The sequence below is a fragment of the Engraulis encrasicolus genome, chromosome 17, assembly GCF_034702125.1.
Source record: "Engraulis encrasicolus isolate BLACKSEA-1 chromosome 17, IST_EnEncr_1.0, whole genome shotgun sequence".
NCBI lineage: Eukaryota > Metazoa > Chordata > Actinopteri > Clupeiformes > Engraulidae > Engraulis > Engraulis encrasicolus.
This window is the reverse complement of record NC_085873.1, coordinates 7,109,059-7,134,245: the sequence shown is the minus strand read 5'-3', so window position 1 is coordinate 7,134,245 and position 25,187 is coordinate 7,109,059. Positions and strand designations below refer to the sequence as shown.

The window sequence follows — 25,187 nt, the reverse complement described above, 5'->3', positions numbered from 1 at the left end:
TGACGTTGAAGAATGGACAGAGGGCTTTTTAACTTCTCACTTTTTCCTGCTTGGTGCATTGTATGGCACATTTATTATAACCTGGGACAAATTTCAAGGAGTTTCCAAGAGGGAACAAAAAAAAACATTTCTCCATGGAAACAGCTGCCAGACCATTTGCCCTCACCAGTGGTCCACAATCCTGCAGAAAGATAACAGCACAAACCTAACTCTGGAACAAACCAAAATGACATGTATTCTACAATGGCATTTTGCCCAAATTCTCTGCCAATAATCAAGAACTTGTACCCTGTACCTGGCCAATACCTTCCTCACCAGTCCCCACACAACAAATAGGGCTTGTTCAAAATCATCGGAGTCACTAGTGGCTGGCAAAAAACAATGCACTCTGTGCTGTGTGGGACCAAATGTCCTTAGCTATCCATGCAGTGAACAGTCATTCGGAGAAGATTGTCCAAAAACATCATCCTTTCAAGCCCACAATGCACTGCTTGAAGCCAAGCATCCAGTCACTACCGAGCCAGACAAGTCCTGACAAGCCACCTGAAGATGGGGGCACTTTCTGATTTCATACATTTCCCTTTTGAGTTCTGTTTTATCTTTGAAGCAACCCTCCTACTCTACAGTATGCTACCCAACCCAACCCAACCCCACCCCACCCCACCTCTCAAGCACCACTTTAGGCACCAGACGATTCCCCTGACCTCTGCACATCTATCAATCCTCATCAGGCACAAAACCACACACCTGCTTATATTTAAGCAGAAAGTTACATTTTGATCGACAAAATAAAAGGCTGCTGGAGCAGCCAGCCAGCCACCTTTTCAGCTGTCCAACCAAAAGCATGCAATGCAGCCTGCTGTAATTTAAGGAAATTACATTCTAACAATCCTGTACGTGTACAAAGCATATTCATAACTCTGCAAGCAAAAGACTCAAATTATGAAACCATGGCAATTGCTTTTTTTGTCGTTTTTCGTTACAAATCAACTACATTTCTATGGAGCAGACATGAATTACAGAAATAATAATAAAAACATTTATTGGTAGAATATGTAGAAACGAAAAGAGACTGGGGGAGAAAGAGAAAACAAAATCAAGTGATATATAAACTGCTTTGAAATAGTTTGGTTGCTAGCGCATTGTACAATAACCAGAAAACTACCGTTTTGGGGGGGGCTGTGTATTCAGACACAGAAGCTTGTCATAAATGCTCAACATGAATGTGTGGATCTTCTAAATTGAATCAGTTGTTTCCTCACCCTCCCAAAGACTGCTATTGCAGCTAATGCTTTAACAGAAAGGAGTAAAGGCCTTGTGTGGGCACCAATGGTATGAGGATAGTTAATAGGGGATAAAGGATTGAAGGGAAAGGGAAGGGATTGATGCTTTGTATCCATCTTTTGGGAGGAATGAGGGAAAGAAGGGCATGAGTCAACACTGTACAGCAGATTTACAGGAGAGAGAGAGAGAGAGAGAGAGAGAGAGAGAGGGAACGGGGAGAGAGAGAGAGGTAGAGGAAGAAAGAAAGAGAGAGAGAGAGAGAGAGAGAGAGAGAGAGAGAGAGAGAGAGAGAGAGAGAGAGAAAATGCATTGAATGAGGATTAACAGAGACCAGGGGCCTTGTCTTGGCAATGGCGTTCAACCACATCCGTGTGTGGCTGCATCATTACGTTCCCTCTAAAACGCAAACACTCCCTAAATACCAACAAACAACTGGCCAAGCCTGAAAGCCAGTAAGTATCTGTGCTTTCTTGAAGATATAGAACGCTCTGGAAAAGACTGAGGCAGAGAAACTCAAAACTGGGAACGTTCAAGGTCCTCCTGGTGGTTGATTTGTGTATTGCACCTCTGTACATAAGACTGACATGTATGTATTCTGTACGAGATTTATACAGTTGATATATGATTACTGCTTTATCTTTTATTGTGGCTGTAAGTTCAATCCCTGATGGCCAAGGATGGCCGTTGAGATACATTGAGAAGAACACTGAGCGGAAAACAAGTGAAAGAAAAGAAAGAAATAAAGGGATGTATATAATTTGTTGAAGTCCATTGGAGGTGTTAAAAACTCTCAGGTGGGAGGGGGGAGTTGTGGGGGGTGGAGACTCCCCTTGCAGTTTGTTTTTGATTTTTTTTTTTCCTCAAATGCTGCTTGTTGACGTCCTTCCTCCCCACAAGAAAAGGTTCCACGTGTTGGCCTCACACATTCACACACACACGCAGACGCACACACACATCACACACAGTACATACACTCTGTCCCTCTTAGCTGCAATCCGGACACTGGTCCTGTAGGGCATAAAGAAAAGACAGATTGTAATAATACAATATAATTCTAGAAATAGTATAATTCTGCACTTTTTTTGTTTACCAGCAACATTTACAGTTCTGGGGGTTATGGTTTGTGATCCAATGTGGAAGTTCTCGGCTGCAGAGATGTTAATTTCTATATTAACCTTTCAAAGTAATGAACAGGGAAACAGTACTGAAATGCCCATTTTTACCAATTTAAAAAAATCCTTGCCAACAACAATCAGTGTGAGGCACAGGTCTTACCTATGTCAGCTTCTTTGCTTTGTTGTAAAGTGAGTCGACCACTTTGCTCATGTTCTGAATGGTCTCCAAGGCCGCCCCGTAGGTTTTGTCCACTGGAGGCTCTTCGAATATGATCAGAACCCCCTCACCCTGGTCCAGAATACCTGTGGAGGTCATGGAGAAACCAGTGTTACCGGGCGAACACACCGGCAGCGACGAGATTAAGCGACAGAACATTGCTGTGTGCGCTCATTCATTTCAAGACAAGGATTTTACTATGGTCGTCACCAGGGCTCTAAATTAACTTTTTCCACCACCAGCCAATTTGGCTGGTAGATTTTCTTTTTTACCAGCCAAACAGAAGTTCAACTAGCCATTTTTTTATCTCGCCAAAATAAACTGTGTTATGTTTTTTATTATTATTTTTCAACTATTTCCACAACTCAGATAAAGGCAACATGATCTCCAAAAATTCCGTGCTCCTAGACACGGATGTTAAGGGCACAAAATCCGTGTCCAGGAGCACGGATTTTGCCAAAATTCCGTGCTCCTGGACACGGAATTGTTTTCCGTGCTCCTGGACACGGAATTGTTTTCCGTGCTCCTGGACACGGAATTGTTTTCCGTGATGGACACAGAGAAGTGCTCTCTAGACTACTCCCACAGCTCTATGTTTCCACAGTCTTGTATTTTCTCAGGATATGTCTAATTTCAAATATATTTGTTCTAAAAAAAAAAACATTTCCTACTGACAGGTTAGGTTTAGGGATTGTTTTGGTCTGTGCACAGCTAGTTTTCTTTCATTCATTATATGAATTTGATAGCCTAGCAACCAACTGGAAAAGGTATTTCTCAAAAATATGTCTTTAATGACAGGTTAAGGTTAGGGAATGTTTTGGTCAGGGCACAACTTAAATTGCTATAGCATTATTTTGTTTAGGATTAGCATTTGGTATGTATTTTCTAATGATAGAGTTAACACAGTGCTGAGGTAATAGATAGAAAGCACTTCCGTGTGCCCATCATGGAAAACAATTCCGTGTCCAGGAGCACAGAATTTTGGCAAAATCCGTGCTCCTGGACACGGATTTCGTGTCCTTAACATCCGTGTCCAGGAGCACGGAATTTTTGGAGATCAGGCTGGATAAAGGATATAGGCCTACATAGGCCTAGCCTGCTATTATAGACCCTACTGTAGCCTATATACTAGCCTATGGTCTATATACTTCTTAAAATTATTTTTTAAATTCTGTTTAATTTTTATTTCTCGATCAATTTCATTACTTTTTCTTCCATTTCCACTGAATCACATTACATATGCCAGACCTTTCACTACCAAATACAGCCAACACCACAAACCGTCACTCAAACGAAGCCTACAGTACATAACAAACCTAAACCTCACACAAACACAGCATGCCATCAACATACTGACAAATATCATGGACCATGCATAGACGAGAGCGAGAGGAGGAGAACAGGGGAGAGGAGAGGATAGGAGAGGAGAAAATACACATGCGCACGCACACTTTGTGCAATAAAGTGATGTCTTGTGTGTTTATGCACAGAAGTAGCCTGCTAGACACCTTCATTTCCTCCAGGAGCTCCATGCGCAACAAAATGACAAGTAGCGATTACGCCATGTCACGGAAATGTTTGCTTTCTTTGTTACTTTCATAGCGTCAGTAGTTTTTTGTTAATGCTTTTTTTCACGCACTCGCACGTCCACGCAAGGTCTGCCCTTCTTTCCGATGGGGTGGGCTTTACGAATCAGCAACTCCATGCAATTTCACCAGGACTTAGAAAATGTCAGACTACTTCTGACTGACAGCTACGCTCATAAACTGACAGGCAGCTCTCCTCATCTGTCCTTGTCGCATTCGCTCCACCACACCATGTTAACGTCTCTACTGTTACTGTACGTGCATTCACAGACGCAGAACATTTGCTGTAACCACCACCATATTCTTTATCACCCTTACAAACATACAAAACAGAAGTAACCCGCGCTAGTCCTAATATTGAAACTGGCTTCAGCGTGACTCTTTCAAAATCTCTCCGCTCTTCGAACAAGCAGTGGCTCTGGTGCGCGCTGTGATGCAGTTAGCCAATAGGCGTGAGGCTACATTACTGTGATTAAATGACTAACCAATGGTTGTAGGCTACATCATGACGATAGGCTAGTGATCACGGGTAATGTAGGACACCTTACCGTCTTTGGGTTCATTACAGAAGCAGCGGTTTAGACGTTCAGAATTTATTCCAGTTGGGCGCTACGCTACCCGTAGATCATTTTCTCTACTAGCCAAAATGAATATTTACACGCATTTGGCGGGTTGCGGGTGTTAATTTAGAGCCCTGGTTGTCACATTTACAAACGGTATAGCGGAATAAAGTGTGTAATAGCATGATGCAACATGAAAATACACTAAAAAGGGAACGGGGAAAATTGCACGACCTAGAATGCTAAAGACACAATATATAAAATGTTTTAAGTTGCATTCCCAGGAAATTGGACAGAGTGTCTAATTGCCTGGGAATGCAACTTAGAAAATGTTTGGATTGAAAATATAATTGAGAGCAGGCATACCATGAAATTTCTTATCCAGAATCATCTGTGATAGTTTCTTCTCCACGTCCCCCTGTGGAAGTCAATGACAAATGGCACTTAGACTGTGATCGATAAGGAATGGAGGAATAAAACATCTCACACACACATATTACTATGCATCACAACTGTACGGTTACCTACCTTTGACAGTTTGATGAGTGAAGATATGTGTGTGATCTGAAACAAAAAGACAGGTACATTGTTTACAGCCATACCTCCATAAAAACAACATAAACTAACGGTATGGACAGACGCGAATTTGTCCAAGCGAAGCAAACTTCACCATTCATTCCTATGCGGGAAGCGAAGGCAAGCGAACAGGAGCGAAGCTCAGCAAAATTATTCAACTAAGTTTAATATCATGCAAATGAGCATAGATTTATGACTGTAGCGGCCAATCAAATCAAAACATGGCTGTTTCATTCCATTTGATTGGCAAAAAATCCACATTGACATTCATAAGATGCAGACCTCACATTAAAAAAAATCTGTGTTGGCCTCCCTTGCTGTGTTAAGTGACAAATGAAAACTACTGCAGGGTTTCATTAAATGGACCTAGTAAACGATGCTCATCTTTCATTTCCAACACGTTGTGTGTCTGAAAGCGTCCCGCCCCCCCGCCGACACGCACTGATTACAGCCAGGGGGAAGCGCATCTCGTGCATTTCAGGAATGGGCATTGGGCATTTATCAATAAATCGTTGACACTTTAAATCTGCAATTGGTGATAGTTTTGTAAACATGGACCGTCATCTGCAACTATTCGGGAATAATGTCACATCAATTTGCGTCTGATTTGGCCAGCGTAAACTTTTGCAAGGTAAGCTACCCGTTAGCCAATATGTCAGTGTCAACAATGGCAGGTTATTTCAATATCTCTAACGCTAATAATAATGAGCTAACAAGCGAGGTAAACATGATACTCTTAGCTGAGGCAGTTTTATCTGGCTCACTACATGAACTATAATCTGCAACTATTTGGGGGTCATTTCATATGAAGTTGCTTCGGATTTGGATGACAAACTTTTCCAAAGTAAAAGCCACCCCTGTAGCCGTGCGAATCGGGATAATGTCAACAATGTCAATTGCTAACTAGGGTAATGCAGGCCAACTATCGAACAACACAATGTTGTTCGAGTGGGGATTATTATTCCCCTTGCCGTGACGAGAATGGAAGGAGGGGAAGGAAATGAGAAATATTTCACGTCACGGACGCGGTCGCCACCTTTATCACACAGACTCCCTCCTTCAGTGAACATGCTGCTGGACGTTCAGAAGTGTAGCCAGCCAACGCTCTACACAGCATCGTCTAGCGATTGCTCCCACCTCGCTCTGTAGATGTTTTCCAAGGATGACGGTGGGGGAGTCCTTAAGTCAGCAAACACGTCTTTTTTTTCCCGATTTTCGAATAATATTCGAATAGTGGCCATCGAATTTCGAATAGTGTTTCTGCCAGAAATGCACATCCCTATTACGGTTGAGCTGCCAAAATGGAACACTGCATTTTTCCTGTCTTCGCCTCGCTCTTTTCGCCTGCAATGTATCCCTAGCGTAACAGAAAAGGCCAATATGCCACTAAAATAACAAGTGTTACCATTTCAAATTTGACTCGCGTAAGTCTAACTACAAAGACCATCAATAAGAGAACTTCTATTGATCTTGAAGTAAGACTTTGTCCAGGTCTTGCACAGGATTTCTGCTTTGGATTATACGCAAATTATGTGGCATGTCTATTCTTTGTCGGCCCCTTACACAGACATGTTTTCTGCTTAAGTTGAAATTAAACCAACATAAATTAGTGGGCAAATTAAAGAATGCATCTAAACCAGAGCCTGAATATGACCAGGGCTCCAGAGTGCGACCAATTTGGTCGCACATGCGCCCATTTTTTTCCATAGTGCGCCTAAAAAATATTTTTAGGCGCACCGGTGCGACCAGCCATCAGTAGAACAAAATTAATTGCCAATGCTAAACACCCGTTTTAATGGCCATACAATTAATAGTCATTCTGCAGTAGGCCTACTGTAACTGGCCCATCACACAATAAAACGTGTCAATGCGTCATTCAACTCCGCTGAACTATCCTTCTCCCCCTTCCTCTTGCTGAGGCAGCCCGACGTTTCAGAATAAAATGTTTGACTTCGCTAAACTATCCGAGTTCACGTGTGCTCTCGAGTTTGCGTTCTCAACCAGGGGAGTTTTGGACGAGAGGGTTACAATCACGGGGAAAAAACGAGATGGCTTGAGGATATATTAAACATCGGCCACTGATCACATAAACGCAGACGGGTGCGCGGATAATAATGGTCCGCTTCAGCCGCGTGCAGAGCTGGCCATTCAACAGGTGACACGCTGTCGGGACTTCTATGAGAGTTATTTGATAGCGACTCCAAACTGCCTATCTGTCGGCAAGGCATCGTTCATGCACATTGAGACAGCACGAGGGAGTGAGCGCACAAAATTGTGCTGTCCTGTCGTAGTGCTAGCTAAGATACCACAATCATCATGCAAAGGGAGAGCGCTAAAAAAATGGGGAAATACAAAACCCAATTCACCTCGGATACCACTGTAAACACAATGGTCCGTTTCAACCGCGTGGAGAGCTGGCCAAACAACAGGTGACAGGCTAGTGTCTCGGGACTTCAGTGAGAGTTTTTTGATAGCGACTCCAAACTGAATATCTGTCGGCAAGCCATCGTTCATGCACCTTGAGACAGCACGAGAGATAGGTGGGAGAAGCGCGCACGAAATTGTGCTCTCGTGTCTGTTCATAGCGCTTGCTAAGATACCCAATCATCATGCAGAGGGAGAGCGCTCAAAAATGGGGAAATACAAAACCCAATTCACCTGTAAACATAGGCTATTAGTGTCTAATGATTTTAAAAATCATGACATTTTTAACAGGGTTTGAAAAATATCTATCTATCCATCCATCTATCTATCTATCCATCTATCCATCCATCCATCCATCCATCCATATCTGTGCTTGTGTGTAGCCTTATTGCTGAAAATTAAAGCTTAGGCTAGCTTAGGCCTACTTGTAGCCAGGATGTGGTAGTTATGTAGCCTACTGTCATGTCTTTTGAGGAGCACATTTGGAAGACTAGCCTCTAGCACATGGAAGGCTCCAGGTCTTTTAAAATAATAATAATTTCATTAATTATTATTCTTTTTCTTATTCTTATTCTTCTTATTATTATTATATTATAAGGCCTATTGCTTTTTTATTAGCCTATTATTATTATTATTATTATTATTATTATTATTATTATTATTATTATTATTATTATTATTATTATTATTATAAAGCTGGGGTGCGTGCGTGCGTGTGTGTGTGTGTTGGGGGGGTGAACATTTGGGTGCACCTAAATTTTGTGCTGGTGCACCTAAACAATTTTTTTAGGCGCACCAGTGCAACCAGTGCAAAAAGTTAGTCTGGAGCCCTGATGACTCATTAATGGTAGGTGAACAGCACTCTCTACCTGTACTCTGGAGAAGGGCTCGATGACTCTGATGAGGTTCTGCTCCAGCAGATTGTCATACAGCTTGTTCAAATGCGTGTTGATGATGGGGTCGTCCCTCAGCTCGCTTTTGTAGTCTCTCAAAGCCTATGAGAGAGAGAGAGAGAGAGAGAGAGAGAGAGAGAGAGAGAGACAGAGAGAGACAGAGAGAGACAGAGAGAGACAGAGAGAATGTAGAGGGTGAGTATCACACATTCGTAGCAGGTTGCATACGGAGGCACAAACAACACTGTGGTGTTCTGCCTGAAAGGGGTAAGCCCAGTTTATGCTTGGAAACCAACCTGTCTGCCTCACAGACACTTGGTGTCCACTAGAGCACGACATGGGGGTGGATTTTCACTCCCGTCCTGCCCAATCCTGGTCCAGAGTTGGAAAAATATTTTTTTTGTGTATGCGTTACCTGTATGCATATTTGCCTCCTAGTAAGCAGTTGTAGCCATAATAGCCGATACAAGTATATACAAGCTGATGGGGGCCTGGAGAAACCCTGGGTAGCCTAATAGAAAAACTGCATTTTTCTATTTTTTAATTATTATTATTAGGCCCTATTATTATTATTATTATTATTATTATTATTATCATTATTATTATACTACAGGAGGGGGAGGCATCTAATTCTTCATACACTAATAGCCTACAGTAGGCTATATGCCATTTCTCTGTGCAACAAAAACCAGGGAGGAAATCAGAAGCTACAATTAATAGTAGGCTAGCATTACTATTGTAATGAAACCAGTTGGATTAGTTAAGACTAGTCATTCAGTAAGCATGAGTTTACATAGGTCAACTTCATGATGCTGGTTACTGGTTAGGCTACTGAACTAGTGGCATGACTAAATCTAAACATACTAGGCCTACAAGCTAATTCAACGGTTTCATAACAGCGTTTTGACACTTAAAACACATGGGTAGAGCTGCACGATTATGGAAAAAATCATAATCACGATTATTTTGGTCAAAATCGTAATCACGATTATTGATTTTTCCCAGATTTAAAAAAAAATATATAACAAGATGAAATATAACTAAGGAAGAATTATATACAGGATGAGCAAAATAAAATGAATTGTAATAATTATGTAAAGACAATAGCATGAAACTTAGGTGGACAGATTTCTGGCCAGAAGCACCAGCCTGTCAGTATGTTCTGGCTTCAAGGACGCTCTCAAACGTAGGTCACTATTGCCACGATTAAATCACGATTAAAATCACGACTTCGATTTCGCAAGTTTATCACGATTTTCGATTATTTACGATTAATTGTGCAGCCCTACACATGGGGCGAAACTGCGAAACAGGGAGGCGGAGCAGTAAACTTCCTTTGTTGGATGCCCTTTTAGACACCGCGACGCTTGCCAACTTGACAGAGTTTGCGCACACTGAACACTACTTCTGAATCCTCCTCGTACTATATCTTGACTACTTTGATTACGATTGCATTCTGTGCTAAATTAGCCTAACTTTTTCCTGTTATCGCGGAGGTAATTGGGAAATGCCATAACGGCAAAGTCTTTCGAGCCTGCAAACAGTAATTCTACAAGTAGCTATTTCACTATCAGATTCAAGAGGTTTCCTGTTAATAATGCAAACTCCTGCCTGCATTTGTACGTTTTAACCAAACGTCCTTTTTGAAAAGCTGTAAGACGCTTTGACACAGCACATAAAAATCAACAGCGTCAAAGAAGGATGAGATGAAATGAATCATGCGCGCTTTGACTGATCTCTGTGTATGCGAGCGGGAGTCTGTTCTTTCTCTGTTCTGTTTGCTACGGGGACTCAACCATAGCCAACACCAAATTCAACATTCAAAAAACATGAAGAACCGTTTTTATAGCGCATTCCCACTGATCCAATATTGACGTTGTCGGACAGGCAGTGTGGCTATGCGAGGACCTCTCGCAGGGAATCAGGGAAAATGCACAGCTCTGGTATTCATTCAAGGCCAGGAGCAAAAATGTGAATGAAAGGGTTGAAATAGCCTACATTCAGAACAGTCACCTATATTGGCATTCCCGCTCCTGCCTGCTCCCATGAAATATTATTTCTGTCCTGTCCCAATCATGACATGGATAAAAGTTTGACTCCTGTTTCACGTGAATCCCGTGGGAATCATGTGTCCCGCAGGAATTCCCGAAAAATGTCATCCTCTAGTGTCCACCTCCAAAAATGTGACTGCCCGCAGACAAGCTACACAGACAACCACGGCAGCAGCCGCTGTGATTAGTCCTCTCAACCAGAGCCCTCTGCACTCGAGAACATTTAAATATATGTTACATTTTCATGGCCTTCAAGTCTGTATAAATAAATGAAGCTAAAAACCAACAGACATGTTATAGTCTACTCCTTCTATTGAAGGCAGCTTCAACAATCCCCTCTTTGCCCCTACTGTTGTGACGATGAATAACAGTGCAAACCTAGCAATTTCAGCAGGCGGAGCAAAAATCAAAACGATCACTGGGACAGGCTGCCGCAAGAGCATACACAGCCCCGTAGTCATTTATACCTACTTCGCTTCAAAAGGGAACTTATTTGAAGTTGCGAAATGGGCTGATAACCACACATCCAAACATTGCAAAGAAACCTTCAATCACACACATTTCATCACAATTGACCACATTTAATCCAACTCACCTTCTCAAAGTCAGCTAATGATCTGTTCTTGCTGGCGTGTGCTACACTTTTCAGTGCATCTGTCTGTGAAGAGGAAAGAGAGAAAAAGAAAATCGTGACAAATCCATCCAACACAAGCAAATGAACATGCAAGTGCAATAAAAACATGAACATGCAATATTCAACAACGGGGAAGAAAACTACCTCAATACCGGAAGTTAAATCCTAACACACGGATCGGGATTGATTACCTGTCTTCCAGCATACCGGAGTGCAAGTTTGCCACTGATCAGAGCCTGGACATCTTCTGGCCTGCAAGGAAGAGCAGATAAGGTGGAGAGTTTACAGGTGGTCAAAAATAATCAACGCGCCTTGCTATGTCACCAAAAAGCCTTTTAATAAGTGGTGGTGGCATAAACCTAAACAAGGGCACAGACAATCTTCAATCAGAATCATTTGTACAATCATCTGCATACAATATGCACAGTTTGTCACACATCATCGTAACTAATTGAGAATAGAGAATGGTGTGAGTACAAAGGGTGGTGATAATGGCTGGGTGAGTGACTTGATTCTCTGTTTGAGCAGGTTTACAACAATCTTTATGTCCTTTAAAGCCAAAACTAATGCAATGCATTTCCTCACGGTACATGCACACAGGGACGGCACGTTTCCTTAACGTCTCCGTGAGCAGTGCGAGTCCGAGAGGTTCGCGGGCTGCCTTGCACACTGCACAGTAAACGTCCACGTTCTATCCGCGGGCAGCAGCCATCCATTTTCAATGGAGCCCACACATAGACATAGACAATAGACTCGAGTTCTATTTTCAAGGAGCAACGCGGACATGTCCGCTTACACTGCGCTCCTGTGTGCAAGGCATGATTTGTTTTCATGTATTCCAACAGTTTCGGACTGATAACGGGCACGTTCTGTGGACGTACTGTCGATGTCCGCGCCGTTGGTGTGAATGCAGCGTCACACCCAGTTTCACACCCACATTTGTAACCAATTCAGGATCAGACAAATCAGGTGGGCCAATTCTCAAAGTCTAGTGTGCACCCTTCCAAGTGTATCAGCCTTCGTAATGAAGCCCAGTGATTGGATACTCTTAGGTGAACTCTGCAGAGTATCCAATCACTGGGCGTGACTAATTAGGCTGACATATTTCCAAGGCTCATACACTTGACATTGAGAAATGGCCAGGGTGTTGATAAATGAATAGGTGGGTGTGTGGGTGGTTAGGTTTGACTGGTAGAGGGTTGATTTGACTCACTGGCTGAGCATGATCTTGCAGAGGAGCATGTATTTCAGTGCAGTGACGGCACGGGGGCTGTCGATGGAGTCATAGCCCTCGAAGGCCTCAAAGAAGTAAGAGTAGGCCGTCTTCCAGTCCTTCTCCTCGGCCGCATGGATGATTCCTGCACAGGGAAGGGCGAGAGAAAGAGAGAACGGTCACACACGCACAATGTGTCAGCACCTTCTGGCAAGGCATCGTAATGGGCTGTGTTAGAGTGAGGGGGCGAGAGAGAGAGAGAGAGAGAGAGAGAGAGAGAGAGAGAGAGAGAGAGAGAGAGAGAGAGAGAGAGAGAAATGAAGGAGAACGGAAGAAGAGAAAGATGAAGAAGAAGAGAAAGAAAAAGACAAAGTGGGATGACCCAGGCGTGCAAACACAACCATGGTCAAAAAACACCTTGACTTCATAAAGCCATAGGCTGTATTTGTATGCAGTAAACTAAGAGCAGACTATACTATGCATGGACAAGATTACATTAAACTTAGACACTTTTATCCAAAACAACAAATATTTCAGCCCCATGAGTAGTGACTGGGAATAGGTGCCTTGATCAACAGATGCCCAGCACAACACTTAGGTGCACGTGTTCAAAGACGAGGCAAATAGTAAAGGCTAGGGCTGAAAGATCTACCGTGTTAGACCGAAAATCGCGATCTCAGACAACCCGATTTTTGGATCGTCAAAGCCAGAAAAAACGTGCTCCTAAACTGATCCATGTTTTGGTTTGTCAATAATTGCACTCATGTATGCTCTGCCTATTGCCCCTGCTTTGTGGTGTAGAAAACAACAGATAGCTCTGGTAGAACGGCTCTGTATCAGCTAACAATCAGAAAGCTCCATGCTGCGTGTGAACAGGTCGTGTGGCAGTAGATGGCCGTGTTACATGTCACTGGGGCTCACCTGACTGCATGTCGAGGGCGGCCTGCAGCTTGGGGGGGCAGTAGATGGCGTTGGCGGTGGTGCGGGCGGAGGTGAGCGCGGCGCGGGCCTTGGGCAGGTTGCTGAGTGCGTGGTAGGTCTTGCTCTCCAGGAGCTGCACCTCCACCAGCAGGGCCTTGTCGTCCATCTTCTTCAGCTCCTGCAGCAGCTGAGAGCCTGGTGGTGGACAACAACTGCATTCGTTAGATTTACCCAGAGAGTAGTGATCCTCAAACTGCCTGCCTTGAAACCATAAATATTACTTTTGAATTGAAACATTCACAGCTCCTACAGCAGCTGCAAGCCTCGTGGGACAAAAAACACTTTCATTTTGTTTTTATTTATGCAGCAATTGACTGACAATTCCATTCACATGGTCTTCCTCAGAATCAAAGCACCATTAAATTTGATGAAAGCTTATCACTCAACGATTTAAAAGGACACGACCAGTCAGTATAAGTAGCAAGTGCTTTGAGATGATGTTAATAGAGCAAGTGATTAATACCCAACATAGTGAAGCATGGTAAGGGCATCTGCATGTAATGTGGGTAACTATAGAAAACCGGGACACACCCATAGCTATTCGATTTAACATAAGGCTTGTGTGATGAGGTGATAACTTTCCAACAATTCTGTTTCGAGACAGATCACGTGAATAGGGCCGTACAGACTCATTCCCACTCAGACTGATCATGCATCCCTTTCATCATATCCAACTTACCGAGTGACAGGGCTTCCTGATACCGCTTGGTGTCAAAATACAGTGAGACAAGACGGGCCTGTGCAGACAAAAAGAAAAGAAGACTGATCAGATTATGACAACATAGTTACCAATGGTGATCACTGATCATGTGCTTCTAGAACAACTACGAAGCACACTCCAAATACATTTCCCATAACTCATTCAGTATGACTGCACCCAATATAATTTCCTTCTTATCAAAAGAAATGCAAAACTTAAACAACTCTGCCACAACATATCCAATTGGTTGAAAGTGAACCTCACTTTTTTGTGGTAAAGTATGTTTAGTTAAACATGAGCAAATAGTTTGACTAATGATTGTGAAATACACTCACCGGCCACTTCATTAGGAACACCTCTCTAATACAGAGTTGGACCCCCTTTTGCCTTCAGAACTGCCTGAACTGCCTGCAACAATACTCGGGTAGGCTGTTGTTGGCCCAAATTGTGCTAAGAAAATATCCTTATGCCATTATATCCCCAGCCTGAAACGTTGATGTAAGGCAGGGTTGACCCATGTTTTCATGTTGTTGACGCCAGATTCTCACCATTCCACCTGAGTGTTGCAGTAGATACTCATCAGACTCATCAGACCAGGCAACATTTTTCCAATCTTCCAGTCTCGTTTATGGTGAGCCTGTCCAAATTGTTGCCTCATTTTCCTGTTCTTAGCTGACAGGAGTGGCACCAAACATGGTTTTCTGCTGCTATAGCCCTTTGCCTCAAGATTTGATGTGCTGTGTAATCCAGGCATGAAAACGGGTCAGGGGTGAAAAAGGTGAGAAAGGTGCGGCGTGGCGCGGTGGCACGGAGCGGCGCGTGTGCTGCAGCGGTGCGCGCGAATGTGTGGTGTGCAGTGGCGTTTTGAGTCATACTAGGGGGGTCTGGGGGCATGGTCTCCCATGGGAGAAAATTTAGCTAAAACCGTCTTTAAATGATGAATTTTGAGCATACTGTAGCGACCCAGGGACAGTGAACATAAGAAGAACTGTCAACCATCTTCGTTACTTCATGATTGTCATGCTGTCATGTCTGATGAGGGGGGCAGATAGATAGATAGATAGATAGATAGATAGATAGATAGATAGATAGATAGATAGAATGGGTTTTGGTTCTCAGGCTTTTTTTTTAAAATAAATTCCCCCTTGACCTCATCAAAACCCTGCCAATGCCCCCCTTAAAAATAAAATAGACTAATGCCCCCCAATGGCAACTAAGCACCCCCTCCTCTCAACACTATCCAATGTCCCCTCAACGCTTGCCTGGTTGTGATCTCGTTTGAACAGTTAATCATTATATTTCAGACAACTTGTAATACAAAAAAATCTTTGACACAGTTTGGATAAACTACTGAATTGTCCATTCACCTAGTATATCTGTTTCCCTATATAAAAAAAATAATAATAGGAAAGCTCCAACTTTGACCGTGAAAAAAAACTGTTTGGCCGTGTTCCACTACATTTTTAATATGTCATTTAGATGTAGGCTACCAAGGGATTACAAAAAACTTGGCATGATTCCTAAAACAATTTGTCCCGTGTCAAACGATTGACTAAGTTAGGCTTCGCTCTTTCTCCCTCTCCCTCTCTCTCGTGCGTGCTATAAGAAGCCGCAGCATTCGAAGCATGATGTTGGATGCCTCGCGTAGATATGCGCTTCTTCCCCGGCCGTAGCGCGTACTCTTTCGCCATTCCGTAGCGCACAGACCCGTTAAAATAGCCGTCAGGAAAACGTGCCGTAAGCCTACCCAAGCTTTCATTAAGGGAGCTCTTTTGAGAATAAATACTTTTTCACGTGGGCAGGGCAAATGCGGTTTCAAATTATTAGGAAAACAGCTTAACTTCTGTGGCTAACTACATCCACTCACTTCTCATCGAAATGCTTGCGTCTTGATGTTGTCATAACAAGGATCATGATCTCAAATAGCTACCTCTCTGGGAAACGTGTAGACTATACGTGACGGATCGTTTGGACATTTTCTTGTAATCAGAGATGTTCTAGAACTAAAAAGAAAGATATTTGATACAACCACGCCAGCCCCGCAGACCAAAGCTTCACCTGTTTAAAACGCTTTCAAAGATAAGTATGAAGGGCGGGACTTAGATTGAGCTCGTTCACGTTATTGGCTGTGCCGACAGCAACAAATGCTGTGATTGGTCAAACGTCATTGTCAGTTGTGGAATCTCTCCTGAAATTATATGAAGTTTTCTGCGGTAGAGCGCTACACAATGATACAGTAAGTTGGCGCTACACTTTTCTCCTCGCTCGACCCCCCCCCCAAAAAAAAAAAAATTCTCCTCGGATCTACACGATTCACAGAAATGACCCATTTTGATTTCAAAACGGCGAAATTCGCCGAAAGGTGAGGGATTTTCATGCCTGGTAATCAGGGATTCTCTTATGCATACCTCGGTTGTACATAATGAGTAGTTATTTGACTTCAATGTTGCCTTTTTATGAGCTCAAACCAGTCTGGCCATTTTCCTCTGACCGCTGCCATCAACAAGGCATTTTTGCCCACAGAATCGCTGATCACTCACTGCATTATTTTTTCTTTTTTGCACCATTCTTTGTAAACCCTAGAGATGGTTGTGTGTGAATATCCCAGTAGATCAGTACTTTCTGAAATACTCAAATCAAGCCCTTTTGGCTTGACAGCCATGCCATGATCAAAGTAATATAAATAACCTTTCTTCCCCATTATGATGCTCGGTTTGAACTGCATCAGATCATCTCGACCATATCTACATGCACAAATGCATTGAGTTGCCACCATGTGATTGGGTGATCAGAAATGTGCCTCAATGTGCAGTTGTAACAGGTGTTCCTAATGTAGTGGCCGGTGAGTGTGGTCACAATGAATCTGTGCCGACAGCATGAACCAGTCTTAAACTCACTATACAGAGGTGACTGGGATGAATGAGGGCATCCTTCTCTATTCCCCCAGCAGATATAGGAATCAGTGGCACAGTACAGCCAATGCCTTGCCCAGTTGGTGGGGGATAAATAATACTAGGCAAATGACGAAATATTGTAAGTTATTACTCCCATCTACTGGTAAATGTGCCATTACTGATCTCTGGTACATACCTCAAAACTCTCAAGATGTCATGAGGTTTACTGTCAGCGAACATGTGCATGTGTTTTCTCAAAGACAAGGGTCCTTGTCACATGGAATTACGTAGTAAACCGTGAGCACTAATCACCATGTCTGGATGAAACTGTTCACCTCCAAGATTGCTACTATTGCAGGAGAGCAGGTGAAAATGGTTTGCTTCATCTTCTCACACACAACTGAGAAAATCTAACAGTGAACACCCTATACTACTCCCACTACTACTACTACTACTAATACTACTACTTCTACTACTGCTAATAATAATAATAATCCTACCTCCAAGGCCTGTCTGAGGAAGGTCCTCTTCTCATTCTTGGCCCACTCGATGCACTCCAGGCAGAGCTCCACCTCCTGGCCCGTGGCCGCCTCCATGTCCAGGAAGAGGTCGAGCAGGGAGCGCACCAGCCGCGCCGCCTTGGCCTTGCTGATGGAGATGAGGAAAGGCCTCACAAACTTCAGCAGCCCACCCAGCTCTGTGGAGGAGAGGAGACGCATGGGGAAATGACGTTTTAGTAGTAGCACACGTCAGGGTGGTGCAACCACAGCTAATGCCACTTATTGGGTAAAAAATGTTTTAAGTGAATTATCTAGAAGCATATCCACTGAAGTACATAACAAATTATTAATTAATGTATGGCCATTAGCAGTGGTTAAGTAACACCTGATGTCTGAGCCCAAAAAAAATCATTGACCCACATACAAATATAGCCTAATGGTTGGGGAGTTGTGGGTATTAGTGTCGGAAGGTTCGAATCCCAGCCCGCCCAGCTCTGTGGAAGAAAGACACATAGAAACGGTAGCCTCAATATTCACAGCTGCCTAACTATTAAGGCCTAATGGTTAGGCAGCTGTGGATATTGAGATCAGAAGATTGCAGGTTCATATCCTACATGATCCATGGCTGAAGTGCCTGGTCCCCAGCGTAACCCCATGGTGCCTTGGCCTTGTGAGTCATCACAGCCAAGGCCAGGTTCATACTCCTGATTTATTATCTCACTGAGTTTCTGGACCAGTTAGAGAGGGATTCGTTAAAGACCAGTTAGAAACACCAGGGACCTATGCTACAAAGCTGGTTCAGGCAGTGCTTAATTTGTCAAGCGGGAGGTCCAGGAGCGCAGAGGATGGGTGGCTCCCCCCCCCGAGGGGGTGTCTATGATGTCTTTCCCTGAGGTTCCATCTAAGGTTCCGGAGCTCTCGTCTGAGGTTCCGGAGCTAGCTCCCCCTTGCTCCCCCTCAAATTAAGCACTGGGTTCAGGATAAGTTAAGGTTAAGTTAAGAGGTAAATCACCCAATAGAAGACCCTGGAGTCCTCATTTTCCTAGGAAAAGCTCTTGTATTATTAGATGATTTACCTCTAAACGTAACCTTAAGTTACCCTTAAGTTACCCTTAAGTTACCCTTAAGTTACCCTTAAGTTACCCTTAAGTTACCCTTAAGTTACCCTTAGTATAGGCCCATGGAGCTAAAAGCACAAACATACCTGCAGCCTGGCCAGTCTTGGCCAGCAGCTGTCCCAGCTCGAGGATGCTCTGCTCCTTGACCCTGACGGCCTCCTCATCATCCTGCTGGACATCTCGCCTCACTGGAGAAGAAGTAGAAATAAGACAGTTCATTAACAATGAAATTGTGAGCTATGCAATATCTGTATGTTGTTGTTTTTTCCCTCTCTTTTCATTTTTTTTGTACTGTGTTGTGCTGTTTTATGTGATATGGATCCCCCTGGGTTTGACATAAAAAATAAATTATGATATTGAATAAAAATACTTAAACTTGAAAAACAGGAGGAGTCATCTTTAGAGGCTATAACCAGGAGCTCTATATTAACACCCATCAACTGGTCAAATGCTGGTGAAAACGCAGTTTGACAGGTAGAAGAGACACCTTACAAGCCACTTTGATGGCCCATATGTGTTTAATAAACATCTACTGGACTAGAGGCCTAGTTGTAACAGTATTTTGTTCGGCAGAGTTCATATAAACCAAAGTGCTCTCTATAAGACAGACAAAAACACAGGGTTGGCAACTTTTCAAACATTCTAAGCAATTAAGTCAATTAAATGAATGTCCCCAGGGAGCAACGAGTATGATAATTAACTCCTGTAGCCTATAGTGATCAATCAGCAAGAATGTGCCATTCAAAGGGTGTAATAATGACAGAGACAGACATGTGAAGAAACTACAGCTGTCAGTCATATGCATCAATGTGCACTGCTTGTTTCACCGCACCCTTGATTGACAAGATGTATAAATCTACAAAATGATGTGTATGTGGAATAGCCTACTATTCAAACAGCAGCACATACCATAAATGTGTACTATTCCTCATTTCCCTCATATAAAAGTGAGGCACAGAAACAAATTCCATGTAGTACATATTTCATGTTCGAGTGCTTACTCAGATGACATACTACACAACTGCTTGTAAGATTGTATAAGATTTGCACATCCATACGTTTTTAATGTTTCTTTTAAAATGGGTGCCCTTCTTTTGCATTCCAACAAATGTGCCTAGTTCTATACTGCCGACCTAGGAGCAATACAAGATGATGGAAAACAACAACACCGTGGATGACACCGTAGAAGATGTGTCACTGCTAGCATGACAGCTGCACAAACCAGAGCAAATTTTGGGTTGACCGCTAATGTTACTGGACTACACAACTAGCCTACTAGCTACACAGCTAGCGTCTGTCAATAAATGAATTGGCCAAATCGTTAACCACATCAACTTCAGTTAACTAGTTGGTAGGTACCAAATATACACCTGCCAAAAACATTACACACACTTCATCCAACAAGTTTATGTTTGATAACTGCAGACCAACGTAATGAACACGATGACAGGGCCAAAACTTGCCTGGTATTCATCAGATGAAAATCGACTTGCTAATTTATTGCTAGCCAGCAAGCTAGTTGCAAGCTATCCACAATTATGAAATGTTATCCACCAACAACCAACAACTTCTGCATGTTAAACGACACCCCTGTCTATCAATATTGTCAAATGTCAATGTTTATCATAATATCGACTTCAGGCGGCTTATAACTTAAGTGAGGTCAATAGCTAACTTGCTAGGCTGGATAATGAATTGCTGTTTTGGCTCGATGATAGTGACTCACAGACGGTTGTATGAACAGTTATGTTGCTAGCTACCACGCTAAGAAATGGCCTACTATTAGCTAGCCAGCTAGCTCGCTCGCTCGCTCAGGTCCACTTAACCAGCACCAGCATGGCTAGCTACAGTGAGTCAGCAACGCATCAGCCGGCTGTTTAGCATCCAACAAACGGAGTCTGGTTATGGTGGAAGAAAAGCAGCTATACAATGAAAATCAAAACCCTTTTAGTTAACGTGATGTAATTTACACTTACCTATTGAGTGTAAAATATCGATGGAGGCATTACTGTCCGTAGTAATGAGAGACTGAGCTCTCTGAAACTCAACCACTGCCGCGGTTGCCATCTTCCCTATTCAAAATCAACCAGCCCCCAAACAATCGCGAGCGTGACACCAAAAACGCAGTTACAAGGACTTCTGGGTAGAGTCGAATATGTTCGGGAAGTGTAGTTTTCATCACACCCATGGACGGTAATCGAGGGATTCATATGATTGAAAAAAAAGAAAGCATTGCGTCACGGCAAGTGATATTCTTAACAAGAAAACTGATATTTTAGCCTATTTTAGATCATTATTATCATATATCATTATTACAAATGGGTAGGAGACCTCTGGGTTCTGTAGCCTAGGCCTAGGCCTAGGTTGCAGCTTGTTGACAACCGCACTGTTTAGCCCAGATGCAATTTTCATCAGTTAAGCATTTTATTTTGTAGGCTGGCCAGCATATAATGCCTTATTGAACGACATAGATTTTTAATGGGCCAAAAGGCCAACGAATGCCATATTTGGTGTTTGTGCGGGTGCGGACAGACGCGTAGGGTGGAGCTGTCAAAAACCAGCACCAAGGACAGCACTGAGAGGCGCTCGCTCACTACATTTCATTGGCCAACAGTGCTCCTTGCGGCAGCGCGGAGCGTGTGTAAGCGCACAACAGCCATCTAAAGCCGTGTCTGCACTGACTGGCGAGGACCAATAGCGCAGCTTCACAGCTCTCAGCATCCCCATCCTTCGGAGATCTCCACATCACCGCAACACAGGAGGACAACCAGCAGAGAGCTCCGACAAGGCGTGGGGGGTTCTCCTCTGATTAAACGGACTTTCATCGGAATTTTAATTGCGTTTTTTATCTTTGACCATTGGACATTCCTTGAGATGACTGGATTCTTCTCACCTTGATGAGCTGAATTTCAAAAGGGGGAAAGAATCAACTCAGACGCAGAGATTGCGTGCCCCTGCGTTCGCTTGTGATTGCGTTGAGGGGAAAAACAACCACTGGTGAGTGCGTTTTAAATGGAATAGTCTCCACAGATCCACAATCATCCAAAGCCAAGACCTGCGATCGCTGTTTTTTTATTATTATTATATTTTACATATAATGCGAGCTTGTGATGGAGACTTTGGAGAATTGGGAATTCATGAAACGACAATTGAGTAGATGATTGTAGGCTAAATGGGCATAGGTTGAGGGGGGAAACACTGCAAACGAAAGAGAGTGGAACAGGGAAATGGTAGCCTATTTACTGCGTTCTATCACCAAACATGCATGGGCTACTTTTCAGTACCGTGGACAGTAACCACATAAACAAACGCAACATCAATAACGCCTCATATATTTAGGCCAACTCCTTGCTATTTTGAGTTATTGGTTTGCTTTCAAGAAGCTTTTGCATTTAAGAATGCATAAACCAATATGTTATTTATAGTGCTCTTGCGTCCCTCGAATGAAGCTAATTGGGGTCATTTGATAAATTATGTTGCGCAGTTAGGATTGTAGGCTACTGTAGCCTGAATATATTTACACTGCTGCATCGACTAATATAATTCCCACTTGTGATCTGGAGATCATCTCAATAACATAATTCATTTTCAAGAGCTTCATGCACACGGGCTTTAGAAAAGAGACAGCTGAAGTGATGGCGTTTCTGCCTGAGGAAAAATAGCCTTCACGCATGTTTACGTTTTATTGGCTTCCCCTTTAACGCTGGGTGTGGGTCAGTCTCTATTCGGGGATGTGCGGTACTTTGCCATATTTTTTGACGCAGTTGAATTAAAAAATGTGTCAATTTAAATCCGTTTACGCTGGCCGGAGAGTGATACAATCTCGTAATAACCCTAACTGATAACAGCCCCAGTTGCATGCCCCATATTCATACGGTAGCACTGCTATTTTTAGCTGGCGTAGGTTATAGGCTAGTGATTATGTGCCACCTAACATCCCGCAATGTTATCACCGAACCATTTGATACATAAAAGGCTACAGCAAGGTATTCGATCCGGCGCTGTGCAAGGACAAATTCAGTAAAGGAGAAGGTTGCAGAGATGCGTCTTCAGGAATTTCAGACGACTCACAAGGATTGACTGGGATGTTCACTGATGTCGAAAAACAATCAATACGAAAGGACATAGCAGAAAGAATAGCCTACTTCACGGTGGCTTCCTCTTTATGCCCCATTTATGCATCACCATTAACCTATTTTCTCTGATGGGGCAAAAGGCATAACGTGTTATAAACTCTGTAATATGATTTCCCACCAAGGAAGCCTTGAGAATGACATTATCAAAAGAGTAATCTTCTGTTAATGTTTATAATCCTGTACATAAGGGGATTTTGCTATGGATATACAGGTGTGAACGGTCCTTTCACAGCTCCACCTCAAGATAATCCAATCAACCTTTTGTCAGTTGTTTTGATCATTGTGAATAATTAGGTCATGCTTTTGTGATCTCCACAGCTGCTCCCGAGGTTAAAAACAACCAGTTGACGACAGAGAGGTGACACCCAGACTAAGAGAGAGAGAGAGACAGACAACGTGGCTGCATGAACTTGTGAGACGAGCCCCACTGTTCCTCCAAGACAACAAAAGCCAGCCCTCCCCTTTGGATTCTTAAAAAAAAACCTCCTCCCTTCCTGCCGTGGATGCTGAAGACAAGCCCAGTCTGGTAGCCTTGGGGCCCTTCCTCTCTTGGAAGAAGCGAGGAGGCCAGGACCCTTACGTCTCCCCCTCATAAACCCCAGGCCTGCTGCAGATCTTCTGCAGTCTACCTCCTCTGAGAGGTCCACCAACACCACCACCACCACCACTACAACGACAACAACAAACCAGCCACCATGGGAACCGTGCTGTCTCTGTCCCCGAGCTACCGCAAGGCGGCGCTGTTTGAGGACGGCCCGGCCACGGTGGGCCACTACACGGCCGTGCAGAACAGCAAGAATGCCAAGGACAAGAACCTGAAGCGCAACGCGCTCATCAACGTGCTGCCGTGGAAACGCATCGTGGCCGTCTCGGCCAAGAAAAAGGGTTCCAAGAAGGTGCAGCCCAATGCCAACGGCTACCAGAACAACGTCACGCACCTCAACAACGAGAACCTGAAGAAGTCGCAGTCCTGCGCCAACCTCTCCACCTTCGCCCAGGACCAGAGTGGCGGCAGCCCAACCAAGAACGCCAACAACACCTCGGCCTCGTCCGTCAAGAAGGCGCCCCTGGCCAACTCCAATGCCGCCTCCGGCACGCCCAAGCGCGTCATCGTCCAGGCCTCCACCAGCGAGCTGCTGCGGTGCCTGGGCGAGTTCCTGTGCGGCCGCTGCTACCGCCTCAAGCACCTGTCGCCGGCCGACCCGGTGCTCTGGCTGCGCGCCGTGGACCGCTCCTTACTCCTCCAGGGCTGGCAGGACCAGGCCTTCGTCACGCCCGCCAACGTGGTCTTCGTGTACATGCTGTGCCGCGACGTGGTCTCCTCCGAGGTGGCCACGGAGCACGAGCTGCAGGCCGTGCTGCTCACCTGCCTCTACCTGTCCTACTCGTACATGGGCAACGAGATCTCCTATCCGCTCAAGCCCTTCCTGGTGGAGAGCTCCAAGGAGACCTTCTGGGACCGCTGCCTCTCCATCATCAACCTGATGAGCTCCAAGATGCTGCAGATCAACTCGGACCCGCACTACTTCACGCAGGTCTTCGCCGACCTCAAGAACGAGAGCCAGAAGGAGGAGGAGAGGAGTCGCCTCCTCATCGGCCTGGACCGGTGAGGCCTGTAGTTGTAGTAGAAGTGCGCCACCAAGGGGATTGGATGGGAATGGGAGGGGGGGAGGACCGCGTCTGCACTGCTTGGCTTGCTCAGGCGGCTGTGGATGTATGGATGGGGCATACGTTCTCTGGTGTTTGTTCAGGAATATGTGGGAGAGATTGGGGTTGGGTGTGGGCTTATACTGAGCTATGCTTGGCAGTAGGTCTTTGGTGCATGGGTAAGAATGATATTCACACATGACACATCAATTTTCAAAGCTACTTGTGGGAAATAATTGTACGTTATAGAGTTCCTACTACTGAATTTACTACTATTGGACTACTGATGTTGTTTCTACCTGGATGCTTGGTAATGGATGTTTGCATCCAAGGGGCAGACATCTCAGGTTGGGAAAGAAAAGGTCTTGCCATGTAATTCTTCCTGCAAATTCACGGATTAAGCTGATCCTTAGGTAGATTAGCTAGACAAACTAATTATTGAAATCACTTGCCTTGAGAGTGGAGGCAGACTGAATGCATGGCAGGACTTTTTACATGCTCTCAATCCAGTCTGTCTACCTCTTTGGTTGATTGTTGAGAGGTGCTCGAAAGAAAAATCAATTTTCATACTATTTGTGAGACGTAGCCTACAAGTAGGGGAGTTCGTATTATATATTTGAATACAGTTGTTTCTAGCAGTGTTAGCCACTGGACAAAG

At 43.9% G+C, this 25,187-nt stretch overlaps 2 protein-coding genes across 2 annotated transcripts; one reads left to right on the top strand and one right to left on the bottom strand.

Moving 5' to 3' along the window:
- Nucleotides 1-1,808: 1,808 nt before the first annotated feature.
- Nucleotides 1,809-20,847, bottom strand: psmd11b (proteasome 26S subunit, non-ATPase 11b). Its single transcript, XM_063221657.1, has 13 exons — nt 20,723-20,847; nt 18,833-18,934; nt 17,629-17,825; nt 14,214-14,271; nt 13,475-13,669; nt 12,554-12,698; nt 11,532-11,592; nt 11,302-11,364; nt 8,632-8,757; nt 5,291-5,326; nt 5,129-5,180; nt 2,560-2,702; nt 1,809-2,292 (listed from the first exon to the last, which is right to left on the bottom strand). Exons 1-12 carry the CDS (start codon nt 20,811-20,813, stop codon nt 2,560-2,562), a joined length of 1,269 nt encoding a protein of 422 aa, XP_063077727.1. The 5' UTR covers nt 20,814-20,847; the 3' UTR covers nt 1,809-2,292.
- A 2,730-nt stretch (nt 20,848-23,577) lies between these two features.
- cdk5r1b (cyclin dependent kinase 5, regulatory subunit 1b (p35)) lies at nt 23,578-24,492 on the top strand. Its single transcript, XM_063221112.1, has one exon. The coding sequence runs from the start codon at nt 23,578-23,580 to the stop codon at nt 24,490-24,492; it is 915 nt and encodes a 304-aa protein (XP_063077182.1).
- The last annotated feature ends 695 nt before the right edge of the window (nt 24,493-25,187 follow it).

Excerpts from the sequence above, each read along its gene's own strand:
- psmd11b (XM_063221657.1), bottom strand. The coding sequence starts at position 20,813 with ATGGCAACCGCGGCAGTGGTTGAGTTTCAGAGAGCTCAGTCTCTCATT. Across the intron at positions 11,593-12,553 it reads TGCAAGATCATGCTCAGCCA|GCCAGAAGATGTCCAGGCTC; the intron begins GTGAGTCAAATC and ends TCTTCCTTGCAG. Across the intron at positions 5,327-8,631 it reads AGCCCTTCTCCAGAGTACAG|ATCACACACATATCTTCACT; the intron begins GTAGAGAGTGCT and ends TTTTTGTTTCAG.
- cdk5r1b (XM_063221112.1), top strand. The coding sequence starts at position 23,578 with ATGGGAACCGTGCTGTCTCTGTCCCCGAGCTACCGCAAGGCGGCGCTG.